The sequence below is a fragment of the Xenopus tropicalis genome, chromosome 3 (assembly GCF_000004195.4).
Source record: "Xenopus tropicalis strain Nigerian chromosome 3, UCB_Xtro_10.0, whole genome shotgun sequence".
Classification (NCBI taxonomy): domain Eukaryota; kingdom Metazoa; phylum Chordata; class Amphibia; order Anura; family Pipidae; genus Xenopus; species Xenopus tropicalis.
Genome location: NC_030679.2, coordinates 90,399,662 through 90,414,952, shown reverse-complemented (window position 1 = coordinate 90,414,952; position 15,291 = coordinate 90,399,662). Strand labels below are relative to the sequence as shown.

The window sequence follows — 15,291 nt, the reverse complement described above, 5'->3', positions numbered from 1 at the left end:
CGCACATCTCCCCCACCCAAAACGCACCATTTGTATTGCATATAGCTCTTCTGTTCACCAGCACCATGACATTTTCCCTAAAGGAGGACCATACCTATAGCACGAATACTTACCTATAATAAGCGATCTGTTAAAGAATCTTACCAGTCTAAACTTACCAATAGATATACAACCCAGATTCCAAAAAAGTTGGGACACTAAACAAATTGTGAATAAAAACTGAACGCAATGATGTGGAGGTGCCAACTTCTAATATTTTATTCAGAATAGAACATAAATCACGGAACAAAAGTTTAAACTGAGAAAATGTACCATTTTAAGGGAGAAATATGTTGATTCAGAATTTCATGGTGTCAACAAATTCCAAAAAAGTTGGGACAAGGCCATTTTCACCACTGTGTGGCATCTCCCCTTCTTCTTACAACACTCAACAGACGTCTGGGGACCGAGGAGACCAGTTTCTCAAGTTAAGGAATAGGAATGCTCTCCCATTCTTGTCTAATACAGGCCTCTAACTGTTCAATCGTCTTGGGCCTTCTTTGTCGCACCTTCCTCTTTATGATGCGCCAAATGTTCTCTATAGGTGAAAGATCTGGACTGCAGACTGGCCATTTCAGTACCCGGATCCTTCTCCTACGCAGCCATGATGTTGTGATTGATGCAGAATGTGGTCTGGAATTATCTTGTTGAAAAATGCAGGGTCTTCCCTGAAAGAGATGACGTCTGGATGGGAGCATATGTTGTTCTAGAACCTGAATATATTTTTCTGCATTGATGCTGCCTTTCCAGACATGCAAGCTGCCCATGCCACACGCACTCATGCAACCCCATACCATCAGAGATGCAGGCTTCTGAACTGAGCGTTGATAACAACTTGGGTTGTCCTTGTCCTCTTTGTTCCGGATGACATGGCGTCCCAGATTTCCAAAAAGAACTTCGAATCGTGACTCGTCTTCCATTTTGCCACACTCCATTTTAAATGATCCCTGGCCCAGTGAAAACGCCTGAGCTTGTGGATCTTGCTTAGAAATGGCTTCTTCTTTGCACTGTAGAGTTTCAGCTGGCAACGGCGGATGGCACGGTGGATTGTGTTCACTGACAATGGTTTCTGGAAGTATTCCTGAGCCCATTCTGTGATTTCCTTTACAGTAGCATTCCTGTTTGTGGTGCAGTGTCGTTTAAGGGCCCGGAGATCACGGGCATCCAGTACGGTTTTACGGCCTTGACCCTTACGCACAGAGATTGTTCCAGATTCTATGAATCTTCGGATGACATTATGCACAGTTGATGATGATAGATGCAAAATCTTTGCAATTTTTCGCTGGGTAACACCTTTCTGATATTGCTCCACTATCTTTCTGCGCAACATTGTGGGAATTGGTGATCCTCTACCCATCTTGGCTTCTGAGAGACAATGCAACTCTGAGAAGCTCTTTTTATACCCAATCATGTTGCCAATTGACCTAATTAGTGTTATTTGGTCTTCCAGCTCTTCGTTATGCTCAAATTAACTTTTTCCAGCCTCTTATTGCTACTTGTCCCAACTTTTTTGGGATTTGTTGACACCATGAAATTCTGAATCAACATATTTTTCCCTTAAAATGGTACATTTTCTCAGTTTAAACTTTTGTTCCGTGATTTATGTTCTATTCTGAATAAAATATTAGAAGTTGGCACCTCCACATCATTGCATTCAGTTTTTATTCACAATTTGTTTAGTGTCCCACTTTTTTGGAATTCGGTTTGTAAGTTAATACTGCCCTTTAAAATCTTCTACCATGAGCCACCATTTTGTGATGGGCTGTGTGCTCCCTCCGAGATCACCTGACAGGAAATAATGCAGCTCTAACTGTAACAGGAAGAAATATGGGACTAAAAGACAGATCTCTCTCCATTAATTGGCTGATATACTCTAGCATGTATGTGTGCCTTTGAATTATTTATACAGTAAATTGTCTGATCAAGGAGGCAGTCCTTTACAATTAAAATGGCAATTTTCTGTTTAACATGACCCAATGGCACTACTACTAGAAAAGTATATTTTTAAAGAAAATGGTTTATTTATAACGGGTAGTGTTTCGCATCAGTTGTTATATGCAATATATTTTTATAGAGACCTGCAATGTTCAGGGGTATAATTTCCCTTTCAAGTTTTAAATAAACTTGAAGTTAATTTTTAGACTCCAGTCTCTCCTTTTCTGACCACATTAACTCCACTGTCAAAACCTGTCACTTTTTCTAATGCAATATTGCCAAAATTCCGTCCCTTTCTCTCTACTGCAACAGCTAGGCTGCTCATGCATGCCCTCATCCTATCCCGACTGGACTACTGCAACCTGCTATTAACCGGCCTCCCTAACTCCCATCTTTCCCCCCTACAGTCTATATTAAATACTGCTGCCAGAATTCTCCTCTTCTCATCCAGGAGAGTTCAGGCCCCTCCCCTGCTAAAGGCCTTATCGTGGCTTCCTATTAAACAAAGAATTTCTTACAAACTCCTTCTCTTAACCTTCAAAGCCCTCCATTCCTCTGCTCCTCACTACATCTCTTCCCTTGTGTCTCCGTACGTCCCTGTCCGACTCCTTCGTTCCTCGCAGAGCAATCGCTTGGCTGCGCCCCCCACTACAACTGCTGTTTCCCGCTGTTTCCCGCCTTAAACCCTTCTGCCTTGCTGCCCCTTAAATCTGGAATGCCCTCCCTGATTTCCTCCGGAGAGAATCCTCCCTCAGTCTTTTTAAAACCAAACTAAAAGACTACCTTTTGGAGCACTCGCCCAGCACCTGATCTGGGAATCAGCACTTATATTGTACTGTCACCTACTGTGACCTACAGCACTTATATTTGCCTATTTGTGTCTGTAAGTTACCCTCCCATATAGATTGTAAGCTCTACGGGGCAGGGATCTCCATCCTCTTGTGTCTTTGACTCTTAACTTAATGCAACTGTTACTGTATCTTGTATTTATTTGTATTTATTGTTATACTTTGTATTTATCTATTATCTTATTAACCCCCTGTTTGTATTAATGTATTCTACTGTACAGTGCTGCGTACATAAGTAGCGCTTTATAAATAAAAATATACATACATACATACATACATACAATTCCGTAGATAGTGGCAGTGTGTTACTTGCAAACAGAAATTAGATTAATGACTTGTATGTAGACTTGTATTGACATGCTTTGCAGTTGCCTGACAAATGCTTGTGGTAGCCCTTGTCTGGTGATAGTTTCCTGGAAAAGTTCACAAAAAGGGGCCCAGCTCTGAACATTTGGCATGTATTTTGAGGCTGCTATAGTTGGCAAAATTGTCTTCTGTGCTTCTTCAAAAGTACACATGGTACCTTTTCTTGACACACAGGCAACTAAACATCCAAAAATACCTTGCAGCCTATGACAACTGCCAAAGTGACTACAGTCCTATTGTATAATTATGCAAAAAGGGAAGGTATTTTTAGGTGTTTTTTTCCCTGTGTGATAAGAGATTTTGCACTGGCGACGTAATGTACTGCATGTTATTAAAAGAAATCAGATATTGTAGTGTTAATATTGCTTTAAATGAGAAGAAAAGTCAACAGTCACTGGGAGGTGGCAAAAGTTAGGCATCTTCCAGTGATTGTATTCAATTACTTGGTACCCCAGGCTGGTGCTCTTGTCAGCAGGAGCAATCCTCTTCTTTTTTTTTTTTTTTTTTTTTGCAAGGGTGCAGATGTGCAGTAGAGTGAAAACCTGAACTTTAACATAAAAGCTGGCATTTTCACTTTACTGCACATGCATCAGCTGGGGATTTTGGAGAAAGAAGTGGAAGAACAGGTTAGCTTTGTGATGCTTGCCCCCAGGCTGGGCAGTTTTCTGCGAACAGGAGCAATGGACCAGGGTATCAGGTTAGTGATTACAATCCCTTGGGAGGGCCCAACTTTTGGCACCCCCAATTAATTGTGACTTTTCTTTCCTTCTCCTCTAAATGTAAGCAGTTCAGGCATTTATATAAAATTTTCTAGACGTGTCCTCAGTTTTTCATATTAACTGTTCACCTTGAAGGTGAGGTGTCTTTTTGTAAGGGGACACCTTCCCTTTTTTCCTGGATGACTATGCTGCCAAAATGTATCAAAGGAAATCTGTACCCCCAAAAGGAATACTTAACCAACAGATTTATATAAGTTTATGTAATATTAAGTGACTTGTTAACATATCTTACTGGATATACTGGAATGTATATCTGTAAATATTGCCCTTGTACATCTTTTACTTTGAGCTGCGATTTTATGATGGTCCGTGTGCTCCCTCAGTGATCCTATGACCAGAAATAAAACAGCTCTAACTGTAACAGGGAAAAGTGTGAGAGTAAAGGGCAGAACTCTGTCCATTAATTGGCTGATGGGGGCCTAAAACATGTGTCTTGGTTTGTTTGTGTGCACTGTGAATCCTATGATCTCAGGAGTCGGCCCTTTTTAAAATGACAATTTTCTATTAAGGATTACCCGATGGCACATTATCCTAAAAAAGTAAATTATTATGAAAATGTTTTTTTAGATAAAGCAAAGCTTTACACATGAGCTGATTTATGTGATATATTTTTATAGAGACCTACATTGTTCGGGTGTATAGTTTTCCTTTAACATATTTCGCCAAACTCTTACTTCAATCGCTGCACAATTTTTTCACAGGCTCAAAGTTTTAATGACTAAATTATATTGGGGATCCTCCCAGGCCGGGGCAAGTGCAGCTAAATTACAGCTCCCAACAGACAGTGGAGAGCTGACGGCACCTACTTCCCTCTCAAAAGATAATATAGCTACCACTCTTGCATTGTGGGTTCTAATGAAAAGCTTAAGGACCTCTTATGTAGAGGATTGCTTGCTTTGGTATTCTCCAATGACATTAAAGATTGTGCTTATTGGGGAGGTCCCCCTTTTACCTCTGGTCCTGGTTATTGGTTGTTTTTGTTGTAACTCTGTGTGTTCAATGTATCCACCCTTGTACTGTAAAGTGCAAAGTATGTGGTACTTAAATGTGTGATAAAAATAGCAGTAATAATTAGTAGGTGCATGATGACCACCAACAGGGCTATTTATAATGCCTATTCAAAGGGAAGCTATAGACAGTTCCCATTTGTGTTTATACATGGAAATAGTGCAGAAAATGAGTCTTTGGCCATGAAATAGTCTGTATTCTCATATTTTCTATTTTAGATATCATTGTATCTATTTACTTTCTCTTATTGCTTGTGCTTGTGATGGTAATGGCTGCAATAATTTCCTTGTTTTATATTTTACAGAATAACACATTACACTGTAAAGTAAATTCAAGCTCCACCAGCGATAAAATTCAAGACAAGAGTCCTACCAAGACAAGGCATCCTCGTAAAGTAGATCTGAGGGCACGTTACTGGGCTTTTCTTTTCGACAATCTGAGAAGAGCCGTGGATGAAATTTATGTGACATGCGAATCAGACCAAAGTGTTGTTGAATGCAAGGTAATAATTTGCAAATACTACCACGTGAACAGAAACTGATAAAAATAATTATTTTGCACTAGTGTATAAATGTATCTTTATGTCATATATAGTATAAGCAAAGATAGCTGCAGGGTAGACCAGTGGAATATATACCATTTCTTTAAATTATGGTAACAGAAAAGGATACAGTTTCATGGATTGTTTTCCCTTGTTGTCAGTGGGAATTGAACCAGGTATGGCACGTGGGTGCAATTATTGACTCTGTAACGGTGATAGATATGCCTGCATTTACTGTCTACTGCGCTTGCCTTGGAGAAAATTGATTGAATACTGTGAAGTACTGATTTGTCAGCTCATACAAAACATAAATGACTCTATTATTGTGGGCAAGGGCAAAGTGCCCCCATGTCATGTTTTGCACAAATGCACATCAAAATGAGTGCAATGAACTCAGCAGTATAGAAATCTAAACAAATATTCTTCCAAGGGATGCAAGGGAACCTGAAAAAGATGGTGGTGTGGCACTTAACATAAAGTTTTAGCATTTCTATAGCAGCAAAGATCCAGCACTTCAAACTTGTCACAAGAGCTCCCCATCTTGAAAAGTGTCTGTGAAAATCACATGTTCAGTGGGCTCTGAGCAGCTGTTAAGAAGCTATGCTTAGGGATAGTCACAAATTGTCAAGCAGAAAATTAGGTTTAAAGGACACCTGTCACCCCATATTGTTTCCCCCACCAGAGGGGCGGGCTAATAGAGCCCACACTCCAGATAGGGGAAACAGTAGGTTTTTTTTCAAATAAAACTGCCCCTGCCAGCGCGGGGGGGAGGGAACTTCTGGTGCGGTCAGCCATGTTGGGGCACAGGCATGCGCATAATGAATAAGTGCCACAACTTGCTCGTTATGCGCATGTGTGTGACGTAGGAGGGTGATTTACATTTACTGCTCCTATGTCTAGCGCTTTTGCATAGAAAGTGTGTGGGAAGTTAGCTTATTATGCGCATGCGTGCCAACCAAGATGTCTGCCCGCTCTGGGAGCTCCCTTCCAGTGCAGGTAGCCCAGCTACCTTTTTAAAAAAAAAAAAAAAAAATTGTTTCCCCCAACTGGAGTGCAGGCTCTATTAACCTGCACCTCTAAAATCTTATGCTAATTCCACTGGTTTCTGAGCTGCTATGTAGTAATAATCTGTATTAATTACTAACCAGCCTTATATTTTTACATTTATATTCTATATATGCAGTATATTGTGTGTTGGTCCCTAAGCTCAGGTACCTGACCGCAGCACAGAGCATGTGCAGTGAACCAACAGAAAATAAGATGGGGAGATACTGTGGGCATCTTCAGACACATAAATCTTTATTGCTAAAAGGCTGTGATTACCTTGGGCTGGTACAGAAGCCAAAAACATAATGTACAATCTATCTGCCCTAGTTCTTCAGTTAGGCTTTAGTTCTCCTTTAAGTCCATACAAATAATATAGGGATTTAATTGTGCATCTTTTAGTGGGGGTAATTTATAAAGTTCTCGCAGCACATATTTTATTTGCATACGGTTGTTTTGCTCATGTTTTCCACTAAATGGTGCATATTAAATGCACCAATCTTGTCAAGCTTTATAAATATAAACATGGGCAGAGCAAAAATGTTCCCTGTGCAAATAGTTCTACACTGAATGAACTTTAGAAATGAGCCCCAGTTTGTCTTAGTGTAGTGCAGTTCCAAGTTATTAAAATTTATATTTTGCAGTGTCAAACCTAATATGCCTGTCTGATGCACTGAAGCAATAATGATCATTGGTATTCTTTAATTGCTGTTCTAGTGTGTAGCTCTTGGTGGCAGTATTGGAATTTGTCTGACCTTATTTCCTCTGCACAGACTAAATAGGAACTCTTTTATGTCTCTCAGTTTCTGTCCTGAAGTAAAGTAAATATTAGATTTAAATAAATGCAGCATGATTTCCATCATTTCTGCCTTAGAGTCAGCATTTTTTTAAATGTAGTTTTTATGTACTTAAATTTCCTATAATTCCTTCAACAGTTTTTTTGCTTAACTCCCTGGAAGTTCTGATCTAGTTTGCCATATATTTAATTCACTTACTGCCTCCTATATCTTTAATTCACAAAGACTCCCTTTATATTACCTCCACCATATCCATATTTTAGTAAAGTCTGTTGACTTCTTTTTACAAAAACATTCTGTGGCTAGATTACAGTGTGAAAACCATTATTTTACCTAAAAATGCTGGAAAGGTATAAAAAGAACACAGGTAGGAATCAGCCGAGCAGTGGGCAAATGAGTGTACTTTCTTTAAAATAAATGAGTACTTGTGCCAAAGGCTTTGCAAGAGTGCTACAGAATTTAGCACTTTGCTCCCAAAGTTAAATCAAATGGCTTTGTTATATTGTTGGTTGCAGTTACTTCCCTCCGTAGAGGTAATGTAAACGTCAATAAATGCTGGTTATTTTTAAGAGTGGTCTCACATTGCCCCAGTATAGCACCTATATCCATCTTATTGCTTTAAAGGAACACTATACCCCCAGAATGAATACTTAGCCAACAGATAGTTTATATTATGTTAAGTAACCTAATAAAAAATCTCGCCAAACTGGAATATATATATCAGTAAATATTGCCCTTTTAAATCTTTTCCTTTGATCCACCATTTAGTGATAGGCTGTGTGCTCTCTCAGAGATCACATGACCAGAAATAATGCAGCTTTAACTGTAACAGGAAGTAGTGTAGAAGCAAAAGAAAGAACCTTTGCCCATTAATTGGCTGATGTGGCCTAGCATGTGTGTGTGCCTTGGCTTGTTTGTGTGCACTATGAATCCTATGATCCCAGGAGTCAGTCCTTCATTCTTAAAATGGCAATTTTCTGTTTCGAATTACCCAATGGCACATAATCCTAAAAAAGTATATTTTTATTAAATGGTTTGTTTAGATGAAGCAGGGTTTTACATATGAGCATATTTTGTTTATTTAGATTGTTAACAAAAGTATTGATGTATAGTTATGTGCAATTTTATTTTTGGTTCTGGGTGGCACAGTATCCCAGTGAAGTTCTGTCAGGTCTGTCAAGGCTACGTTTCTATTTGACATCCACAGGGGCACACATATTGCAGACTGCTGCTAAGGAGCATTGTCGTTAAACAAGAGAACTGTATTGATGTGCTGGGCCCAGGGGTCCTAGAGCCTTGGTGTAGAGTGTCACTAGGACAAAGAGATGGCGCCAACAGTCCTACAGTGCGCGCCAGTGGCTAGAATTAATTACAAACCAATCGAATCTGTTGCAGCCAATTGGTAAACTAATTGGTAATTTTAGCTGGGTATCTAGCTGTGGTGATCTTGGATGGGAGGAGGGGAGACCCTGTGAAATACTTTTGTCCAGCCTGGGGTGAGATGTCCGGAGAGTGATGTGCATGAGTGGAGACTGAGCCCCCACTGCTGCTTGTCCTGTTTGTATTCCCTTGTTCAGAAAACATGACTAGTGTTACAGCTCTCATAGCACGCACTGAGATCAACCTGATAAGGTACGCTGGGCATTTCTTCAAGCTGGTACCTAGAGGATGAATAGTAACCCTTTTGCTGCTGTAGGGAAAACTCACTGAATGCAAAATGTGCTATAATGTTTCATATGTGCATGAGAAAATCACTAAATAGATTTGGATTAAATATCTGGGCATGGAGATATCTGTCAAAATAAACAAATAAAATGAATTTTTAACCCTTTAAGTGCCAAGGGACGTAGATTCTACGTCCCAGGTACCAAGGGACCAAAGTGCCATGGGACGTAGAATCTACGTCCAATGGCACTGTCGGGTTTACAAGCGCTGCGCTCGCTTTTAAAGCAGCGCAGCGCTTGTAAAGCCGTCACAACCCCCTAGGCAACGAGCGAACAAGGACATACTCACCGATCCGGTCGCCCAGCCGCACCGATCGTCGCTCCAGCCAATGACAGCAGTGGACACGCATTGATGACGTGTCCACTGCTGTCCCTTTAAAAGTCGCCGCCTACTGTCGGCTCCCTCACTCCTGCTGCGCACGTTGGACCGGATGGAGCTCCCCTGCTGCCTTCCTGCTGGATTTATCGCCCCTGATCGCCTCTGATCGCCTGCCTGCCTTGGGTAAGCTGAACTACAACTCTCTACCACTGTTTATTTTGCTTATTTCTATCTCAACTGTCTAAAAATTTTTTTTTTTTTTTTTTCAATTTTTTCTTCTATCTTTGTTATTATTACACTTTTGTACACATACACACTTATTTACAACTTTCCCAAGCACACACAGACACTTACACACACACTTACACTTACACTTTTTTTTTTTTTTTTTTTTTTTTTCTTTCTTTCTTTTCTTTTCTTTCTGTCTTTGCTTTCTTTGGCAGTCTTTTTTTTTACTAAAACTTTATTTCTGATCTTGCTCTATAATTATCTGATTTATTTGGTTGCATTTTAGTGTTTTTTTGGCATTTTCATAATTGATTTCTGTTTTTGAATTATTCTATTGCACTGTAACTTTTTTATTGCTATTGGGTGCTGAATTTGCAGTGACGTTGGTGGATCCAGGGCTCTGACCACCGATTTCATTGCAATTATTGTTCTTCTGTTGGTTTAGGTGGTTTTATTGGATTTTACTGATTTTATGGTGTTTTATCTTTGCATTGTTCTTTGTGTGTTTAGTGCCCCTAAAAGGTTGCTTTTGCAGTGACATTGGTGGATCCAGGGCTCTGACCACCGATTTCATTGCAACTATTGTTCTTTGATTGCTTTTAGTGGTTTTATTCCATTTTAACTTCATTTGATTTCAGTTGTTCTAGAAAGGTCCAGAGGTGCTAAGATTGTTCTGGTAGTTTCTATTGCCAAGGGTTAGGCTGATGCCACACATGGCGTAGGGCTGATTTTTTCAGCAAGTGGAAAAACGCTTGCCGAAAATTCAGCCCTACGCTTGCTACTTGTGCCTGCACCCGAATGAATGGGATACGCTCGGGTGCAGGCACATGTAGCCGATATACGCATGAAAACGCGAGACTTTGCATTCTCACGCGTTTTCATGCGTATATCGGCTACATGTGCCTGCACCCGAGCGTATTCCATTCATTCGGGTGCAGGCAAAAAAAAAGGGGTGCATAGAGTGCAGCCCCAATATTATGCATTTTCAGGTTTGGTGGCCATGTACTTATGCGCAACCAGACATAGGTATCGTTTTATTCAGGGGAACTTGCAGATTGATGGTTAGTAAGTTTTTGGTAGTTGCCATGGAGATTTTGGGGAGAAATCTAGGTTTTTTATCTGGTTTTTCCTTGATTTCTGACCAAAGCGCTGACTTCTGCAAGGGACTGGGGCCACAATTTTTCATGTAGAAAGAGGAGAGTGGCGTCTCTGAATAGCTGAAGGTGTGCACTTTTCAGAAATATATAGTTTGCGGGGGTTATTTCACAGGTATGGGGGTGTTTAGACTAAATAACTGCAGATAGAGCACAGCCCCCCCTTATGCATTGCCCCGGTTTGGGGGCATTTGGTGGCCACGTCTTTATGTGTACCCATACATATGGGGTATCGTTTTATTCAGGGGAACTTGCAGATTGAGGTTTAGTAAGTTTTTGGTAGTTGCCATGGAGATTTTGGGGAGAAATCTAGGTTTGTATCTGGTTTTTCCTTGATTTCTGACCAAAATCTAGGGTTGTATCTGGTTTTTCCTTGATTTCTGACCAAAGCGCTGACTTCTGCAAGGGACTGCGGCCACAATTTTCCATGTAGAAAGAGGAGAGTGGCGTCTCTGAATAGCTGAAGGTGTGCACTTTTCAGAAATATATAGTTTGCGGGGGTTATTTCACAGGTATGGGGGTGTTTAGACTAAATAACTGCAGGTAGAGCACATAGAGCACAGCCCCCCCTTATGCATTGCCCCTGTTTGGGGGCATTTGGTGGCCACGTCTTTATGTGTACCCATACATATGGGGTATCGTTTTATTCAGGGGAACTTGCAGATTGAGGTTTAGTAAGTTTTTGGTAGTTGCCATGGAGATTTTGGGGAGAAATCTAGGTTTTTATCTGGTTTTTCCTTGATTTCTGACCAAAATCTAGGGTTGTATCTGTTTTTTTCCTTGATTTCTGACCAAAGCGCTGACTTCTGCAAGGGACTGCGGCCACAATTTTCCATGTAGAAAGAGAAGAGTGGTGTCTCTGAATAGCTGAAGGTGTGCACTTTTCGGAAATATATAGATTGTGGGGGTTATCTCACAGGTAGGGGTGGTTAACACTGAAAAACTGCAGGTAGTGCACATAGAGCGCAGCCCCCAAAATTTCAACTGAAATTGCCCTTATGCATTGCCCCTGTTTTGGGGCATTTGGTGGCCACGTCTTTACGTGCACCCATACATATGGGGTATCGTTTTATTCAGGGGAACTTGCAAATTGAGGTTTAGTAAGTTTTTGGTAGTTGCCATGGAGATTTTGGGGAGAAATCTAGGTTTTTTTATCTGGTTTTTCCTTGATTTCTGACCAAAGCGCTGACTTCTGCAAGGGACTGCGGCCACAATTTTTCATGTAGAAAGAGGAGAGTGGCGTCTCTGAATAGCTGAAGGTGTGCACTTTTCAGAAATATATAGTTTGCGGGGGTTATTTCACAGGTATGGGGGTGTTTAGACTAAATAACTGCAGGTAGAGCACATAGAGCACAGCCCCCCCTTATGCATTGCCCCGGTTTGGGGGCATTTGGTGGCCACGTCTTTATGTGTACCCATACATATGGGGTATCGTTTTATTCAGGGGAACTTGCAGATTGAGGTTTAGTAAGTTTTTGGTAGTTGCCATGGAGATTTTGGGGAGAAATCTAGGTTTGTATCTGGTTTTTCCTTGATTTCTGACCAAAGCGCTGACTTCTGCAAGGCACTGCGGCCACAATTTTCCATGTAGAAAGAGGAGAGTGGCGTCTCTGAATAGCTGAAGGTGTGCACTTTTCAGAAATATATAGTTTGCGGGGGTTATTTCACAGGTATGGGGGTGTTTAGACTAAATAACTGCAGGTAGAGCACATAGAGCACAGCCCCCCCTTATGCATTGCCCCTGTTTGGGGGCATTTGGTGGCCACGTCTTTATGTGTACCCATACATATGGGGTATCGTTTTATTCAGGGGAACTTGCAGATTGAGGTTTAGTAAGTTTTTGGTAGTTGCCATGGAGATTTTGGGGAGAAATCTAGGTTTTTATCTGGTTTTTCCTTGATTTCTGACCAAAATCTAGGGTTGTATCTGGTTTTTCCTTGATTTCTGACCAAAGCGCTGCCTTCTGCAAGGCACTGCGGCCACAATTTTCCATGTAGAAAGAGGAGAGTGGCGTCTCTGAATAGCTGAAGGTGTGCACTTTTCAGAAATATATAGTTTGTGGGGGTTATTTCACAGGTATGGGGGTGTTTAGACTAAATAACTGCAGATAGAGCACAGCCCCCCCTTATGCATTGCCCCTGTTTGGGGGCATTTGGTGGCCACGTCTTTATGTGCACCCATACATATGGGGTATCGTTTTATTCAGGGGAACTTGCAGATTGATGGTTAGTAAGTTTTTGGTAGTTGCCATGGAGATTTTGGGGAGAAATCTAGGTTTGTATCTAGTTTTTCCTTGATTTCTGACCAAAGCGCTAACTTCTGCAAGGGACTGCGGCCACAATTTTCCATGTAGAAAGAGAAGAGTGGTGTCTCTGAATAGCTGAAGGTGTGCACTTTTCGGAAATATATAGATTGTGGGGGTTATCTCACAGGTAGGGGGGGTTAACACTGAAAAACTGCAGGTAGTGCACATAGAGCGCAGCCCCCAAAATTTCAACTGAAATTGCCCTTATGCATTGCCCCTGTTTTGGGGCATTTGGTGGCCACGTCTTTATGTGCACCCATACATATGGGGTATCGTTTTATTCAGGGGAACTTGCAGATTGATGTTTAGTAAGTTTTTGGTAGTTGCCATGGAGATTTTGGGGAGAAATCTAGGTTTTTATCTGGTTTTTCCTTGATTTCTGACCAAAGCGCTGACTTCTGCAAGGGACTGCGGCCACAATTGTCCATGTAGAAAGAGAAGAGTGGTGTCTCTGAATAGCTGAAGGTGTGCACTTTTCGGAAATATATAGATTGTGGGGGTTATCTCACAGGTAGGGGGGGTTAACACTGAAAAACTGCAGGTAGTGCACATAGAGCGCAGCCCCCAAAATTTCAACTGAAATTGCCCTTATGCATTGCCCCTGTTTTGGGGCATTTGGTGGCCACGTCTTTATGTGCACCCATACATATGGGGTATCGTTTTATTCAGGGGAACTTGCAGATTGAGGTTTAGTAAGTTTTTGGTAGTTGCCATGGAGATTTTGGGGAGAAATCCTAGGTTTTTATCTGGTTTTTCCTTGATTTCTGACCAAAATCTAGGGTTGTATCTGGTTTTTCCTTGATTTCTGACCAAAGCGCTGACTTCTGCAAGGGACTGCGGCCACAATTTTCCATGTAGAAAGAGAAGAATAGTGTCTCTGAATAGCTGAAGGTGTGCACTTTTCGTAAATATATAGATTGTGGGGGTTATCTCACAGGTAGGGGGGGTTATCACTGAAAAACTGCAGGTAGTGCACCTAGAGCGCAGCCTCCAAAATTTCAACTGAAATTGCCCTTATGCATTGCCCCTGTTTTGGGGCATTTGGTGGCCACGTCTTTATGTGCACCCATACATATGGGGTATCGTTTTATTCAGGGGAACTTGCAGATTGATGGTTAGTAAGTTTTTGGTAGTTGCCATGGAGATTTTGGGGAGAAATCTAGGTTTGTATCTAGTTTTTCCTTGATTTCTGACCAAAGCGCTAACTTCTGCAAGGGACTGCGGCCACAATTTTCCATGTAGAAAGAGAAGAGTGGTGTCTCTGAATAGCTGAAGGTGTGCACTTTTCGGAAATATATAGATTGTGGGGGTTATCTCACAGGTAGGGGGGGTTATCAATGAAAAACTGCAGGTAGTGCACATAGAGCGCAGCCCCCAAAATTTGAACAGAAATTGCCCTTATGCATTGCCCCTGTTTTGGGGCATTTGGTGGCCACGTCTTTATGTGCACCCATACATATGGGGTATCGTTTTATTCAGGGGAACTTGCAGATCGATGTTTAGTAAGTTTTTGGTAGTTGCCATGGAGATTTTGGGGAGAAATCTAGGTTTTTTATCTGGTTTTTCCTTGATTTCTGACAAAAGCGCTTACTTCTGCAAGGGACTGCGGCCACAATTTTCCATGTAGAAAGAGAAGAGTGGTGTCTCTGAATAGCTGAAGGTGTGCACTTTTCATAAATATATAGTTTGTGGGGGTTATTTCACAGGTAGGGGGGGTTAACACTGAAAAACTGCAGGAAGTGCACATAGAGCGCAGCCCCCACATTTTTAGCTGTAATTGCCCTTGTGCATTGCCCCTGCTTTGGAGTGTTTGGTGCCCATGTCTTTATGTGCACCCATACATATGGGGCATCATTTTATTCAGGAGAAGTTTGTCTTTCAAATATGCCTTTGTTAGAAAATTTTTATGAGATTTTTTTTTGTCAAATCCACATTTGATCATGCGTCCAAGTTTACGTTTTAGAAAAAAAAAAAAATGTCATAAAAAGTTCCAAATTTCACAATGCACTGACAAAAGGTATTTGGCTTTTGAGTGAAAACTACATTGCACCTAGAAACCTGAAGGTCTGTAGTTTCTAAAGATACCAAACATGAGGGGATATTTTAGATTTACATATAAGTTATGCTGCATTAACTGTTACAAGCGCTTTTCTGCTTTGTTCTGGTGTGATATTGTACTAAGTATTGCTTTAGTTTGGGGGTTA

At 41.0% G+C, this 15,291-nt stretch overlaps 1 protein-coding gene across 2 annotated transcripts in view; it reads left to right on the top strand.

The window, feature by feature from the left end:
• Positions 1–15,291, top strand: part of scaper (S-phase cyclin A-associated protein in the ER) — a 157,332-nt gene that overhangs the window by 17,299 nt on the left and 124,742 nt on the right. For both annotated transcript variants that reach the window (XM_004915978.4, XM_012966882.3), the window contains exon 4: positions 5,280–5,477. In XM_004915978.4, the coding sequence (XP_004916035.1) occupies positions 5,280–5,477 (198 nt within the window). The remainder of the gene's footprint in view (positions 1–5,279; positions 5,478–15,291) is intronic.